Source organism: Psammomys obesus, unplaced genomic scaffold (assembly GCF_907164565.1).
Source record: "Psammomys obesus unplaced genomic scaffold, mPsaObe1.curated_primary_1811, whole genome shotgun sequence".
NCBI lineage: Eukaryota > Metazoa > Chordata > Mammalia > Rodentia > Muridae > Psammomys > Psammomys obesus.
Window position 1 is genome coordinate 388,212 of NW_026596105.1, and position 5,130 is coordinate 393,341.

The 5,130-nt window shown below is 34.9% G+C and overlaps 1 protein-coding gene across 1 annotated transcript in view; it reads left to right on the forward strand.

Annotated features, from left to right (window-relative positions):
• Positions 1-4,924, forward strand: part of LOC129692348 (zinc finger protein 431-like) — a 16,748-nt gene extending 11,824 nt beyond the window's left edge. The window contains 1 exon segment of the mRNA XM_055628682.1: positions 1-4,924. This exon segment is cut by the window's left edge and continues 10 nt beyond it. Coding sequence (XP_055484657.1) covers positions 1-1,542 — 1,542 coding nt within the window. The 3' untranslated portion in view covers positions 1,543-4,924.
• The last annotated feature ends 206 nt before the right edge of the window (positions 4,925-5,130 follow it).

A 5,130-nucleotide genomic window follows, 5' to 3' on the forward strand; every position in this document is an offset into this window, starting at 1 on the left:
ACAAGAACTCACACTGGAGAGAAACCTTATGAATGTAACCAATGTGGCAAAACCTTTGTATTTTACAGTAATCTCCTAAGACATAAAAGAACTCATACCGGAGAAAAACCTTATGAATGTAACCAATGTGGTAAAGCCTATGCATATAATTCTACTCTGCTAATACATAAAAGAACACACACTGGTGAGAAACCTTATGAGTGCAACCAATGTGGGAAAGCCTTTGCATGTAACAGTAAGCTCCTAATACATAAAAGAACACACACTGGAGAGAAACCTTATGACTGTAAACAATGTGGTAAAGCCTTTGCATGTAACAGTGATCTTCTAAGACATAAAAGGACACATACTGGAGAGAAACCTTATGAATGTAACCAATGTGGTGAAACCTTTACACGTAATAGTTTTCTCCTAAGACATAAAAGAACGCACACTGGAGAGAAACCTTATGAATGTAACCAATGTGGTAAAGTCTTTAGACATAACAGTCATCTCCTAAGACATACAAGAACTCACACTGGAGAGAAACCTTATGAATGTAACCAATGTGGTAAAGCCTTTGTATTTTACAGTAATCTCCTGAGGCATAAAAGAACTCATACTGGAGAAAAACCTTATAAATGTAACCAATGTGGTAAAGCCTATGCATATAATTCTACTCTCCTAATACATAAAAGAACACACACTGGAGAGAAAACTTACGAAGGTAGCCAATGTGGTAAAGCCTTTCCACATAAGGGTGATCACCTAAGACACAAAAGGACACTCAGTAGAGAGAAACCTTATGACTGTAACCAATGTGGTAAAGCCTTTACATGTAACAGTCGTCTCCAAAGACATAAAAGAACACACACTGGAGAGAAAACTTATGAATGTAGCCAATGTGGTAAAACCTTTGCATGTAACAGTCATCTCCTAAGACATAAAAGAACTCACACTGGTGAAAAACCTCATGAATGTAACCAGTGTGGTAAAGCCTTTGCATGTAACAGTCATCTCCTAATACACAAAAGAACTCACACTGGAGAGAAACCTCATGAATGTACACAATGTGGTAAAGCCTTTGCATGTCAGAGTAGTCTCCAAAAACATAAAAGAACACACACTGGAGAGAAACCTTATGAATGTAATCAGTGTGGTAAAGCCTTTGCATGTAACAGTAATCTCCAAAGCCATAAAAGGACACACACTGGAGAAAAACCTTATGAGTGTAACCAATGTGGTAAAGCATTTGCATATAACAGTGATCTCCTAAGACATAAAAGAAAACACACTGGAGAGATACCTCATTAATGTAACTTATATGGTAAAGCCTTTGCACAGAACTGTCATCTCGTAGTACACAAAAGAACATACTTTGGAGAGAAGCCTTAAAAATGTACCCAATGTGATGAAGTCTATGCATTTCAGAGTAGTCTCTGAAAATATAAAAGAACACACCCTGGAGAAAAATCTTGTGAATGTAATCAGTGTGGTATGACCTTTGAACAACACAGTCATCTCCTAATACATGAAAATGCATACTGCAGAAAATTCTTATAAATATAATGTCATAAAGGATTTCATGAAACAGTCATCCCCTAGGACAAGAAAACATACTGGAGTGAAACTCTGAATGTGACAAAGCCTTTGCATGGTGTAATAATCTACAAATACATAAAGGAACACATACTGGAAAGAAACTTTATGAATGTAACCAATGTGGGAAAACCTTTACATGTAATAGTCATCTTTGAAGACACAAAGAATACATACTGAAGAGAAGCCTTATGAATGTAACCAATATGGTAAAATTTCTGCTCTTCAGAGTCATTTTCAAAGCCATGAAAGAATTCATACTGGACAGGAAAAACTCTTGAGTGTATTTAACATGGCGAAGCTATCCACATTTGTATAATCATCATCATAAAGGAATTTGTACTGGAGGGGAACCTTATGACTTTGTTAAAATGTGAGGTCTTTGCACATATCTATATTCTTCATCCTCACAAAATTTCTGGAAAGAAATTCTGTGACTATAAGCAATGTGATAATGCCTTTGTATTCTTGGTCCACTGAATCCAATACAAGTCAAACACTACTGGTTTATTAAGTCCACATAACGTTCTTGGGAGGTGAACTGTGACCCCTACCCTCCTATTTGAGCCAGATACAGAGCTTCTGTTCTTGAAAATCATAAACATCTGTGCCATTTTACAACTAGTTTTTTTTAATCATCAGGGTTTAGGGATATGGGGTTTGCTAATGTCACTGAGCAAGTCACCTGAGGCAAAATGTAGGTTTTACAATTCTACCAATCAAAATCATTTGTTCTTTTATGGTTAGGAAAAAGTATTATGTTTTAAGGAAGAGAAGCTATGGTTTGGGCCAGTCATTATGTTAGAGGACCATAAACCATGATATGGAACAATCATGTTTTGGGGAACAAAAGGTGAATGATGAAAGCTGGTCAGCTATTGGGACGTCTGCAGCTTTCTGAGGGACTATGAACTTAAACTTAGGTTCACCCTATAATTCAATATGTTAGTATCTAAAAGCAATACTGAGGACAAATTTACATGTTCCCACATGCAAATTACTTTTGCATATTTTGCATATCACAGTCTTTAAATATATAAAAGAACAGATAGTAGAGAGAAACCTTACACATGTAATCAATGTGATAAAGCTGTTTCTTAACACAGTTATCTCCAGATACATACAAGAATGCATACTACAGTGAAACCCTATGAATAAGCAATGTGGTAAAGCCTTTTCATGTAGTTATCTTTGAAATAATGAGAAAAATTCATGGTGCAGAGAAACCCTATGAATGTAGTCAATATTGTGCTTTGTGGTACCTTTATAAAAGAGCTTTACTGTTTGAGGAAACTCTTAAAACCTTTGCATATCACAGTAATCTTTGGGAAGCTGAAAGAACTCATTCTGAAGGAAATCTTTTAGGATAAAAGATTTGTTAAGATCTTTCACCAACCAACTTGCGTTCAGTTACAGGAGATTTGGAGGAAAATTCTAACAAGTGTCAACAATGTATTCACACATTATGACATCCATCCTTATTTTGTTTACAATTGAAAGTTCATATGACAAAGGCCTATGAATTTAAGCAATAAGATAACCATTTTAGCTTTCAAAATTCTCTTCTATTATAGGAAGTAAATCATCCCGTTGTAAAATTTATGTATGTGTGTTAAGCCTTTTCTATGACAAAACAATGTCTAAGGCAACTTTCAAATGGATTTAATTTGCCTTATGATTCTAGAGGGATATGGGATCACTATAAAATGGGCATCACAAGTGTCACACCTGTCAGCTAAAATAACTGGGAACTTACATCCTCAACCTGCAGCATGAAGCAGAGAGTGAGAACTACAAATGGTATGAAGTTGAAAACGATCAAGCCCATTTCAAGTAACATACTTCCTTCAGGAGGACTACATTTCCTAAACATTCCCAAATGTTACCACCAACTGAAAAGGATTCATTTCTCTGACTTCAAGCCTACGTGTTTGATTTCTGTTACATGTGGGAATTCATGATGAAGAAAACCTCTGTAGATAAGCCTGTATTTTCCTCAACAAGAATGAATGCTTACACAAGTAAAGCATTCAGAGTAAACATATTTTTAAGAATTTGTGTTGATTTCCATTATGTGACATCAGTGTGTATGTGCTTGTCCATTTTTGTTTCCATGAAGATCAGACCATTTGATCTTCTTGTAGCAGGAATTAGTAGTTTTCAAAAATCTGACCTAGGTCCTGGGAATGAACTTGTCTTAACTGCACAGTCATATCTCTGGGACTATCAATATCTTAAATATTTTATATATCATCTTGATGTTAAGAAGTAGAAAAGAATTCATAGAAGAGAGTAACCCTAATTATATAAAACTTTTGATGACTTTGGACATAATGCATTGATTTTCAAGAAAAGAAACTTTTTTTAATGTTTTTAGCATAGTCTTGGAGCAAGTAAAATATTTACCATGTTAACTTAAATGTAATGAAGGACATCACCAATTGTGGTTGTGGTCTATTTTGAAACATTGGAGTAGGTATTGAAGTTTGCTGAATGTGGAGCAAATCCACTGACAGACGTTTATTAGGTCATTTGATAATTTTTTCTGTAGCTGCTGTTCATCTTCTAATTCATTTCCACTTGGTGATAGGTATTTTTCTGCTTCAATGTATAGAATGGTATCCCCATCATCTATGTTATCAATTTCTTATTTTTATCTGGCGGTGTGTGATCATAATTGTCAAGAAAGGGTCTCCAAGAAAACGTGGTGCTTTTGTTTTTAATATTTTCACAAAATCCTTTAAGATGTTTGTTTTCAAACCAAGACTACGGTTGAAATCTTCATTCTCATGTGCCCACCCTTCTGAGTACAAGTGATTGGTAGGAAAATGTTCCTCCAATGTTTTCTGTTTGGCAACATATTTTTACTAACATTAATGTTAAAATGCTTAATTGTTTGTGTGTATGTATGTAGTGTTTGAAGTTCCATGCTTTTTCATGTTCACATTATTTACTATATATGACATCATGTTGAAGGTCTGCCTTCCAGTAGAATTATCTAGAGGTTCTAGCTAATGTAACAATAATGAGATATATTTCAAGAAAGTATGTTGTATATATGTAATGTGATTGTGTGTTCTTAGGCCATGACAGATACATGAAGACTTGATGACACTTTTGGGGTTATATTTTGACCATTCTTGTGTGATGGCCAAGGTCTGTTGCCAGTTTTGCATGCCACAAACATTCCCCACTCAGCTCATTGATACTCAGATAAACTTAGCTGAAATATTATATCAGTAAAATATTGTCTTCTATTTAGATTATAAACATACTGTCATCTAAGGATGGAAGAAAATGAAATGATTTGAATAATAAACACTGTTTAGCCTTGCCTTGTCCCTGATTTCACTGGGATTGCTTTAAGTTTCTCTCCATGTAGTTTGATGTTGGCTATAGGGTTCCTGTATATTGCCTTTCCTATGTTTAGGTATGTGCCTTGTATCCCTGATTTCTCCAATACTTTAAACATGAATGGATGTTGGATTTTGTCAAATGTTTTTTCAGCATCTAAGGAGATGATCATGTTTTGTTTTTTTTCTCTCAGTTTGT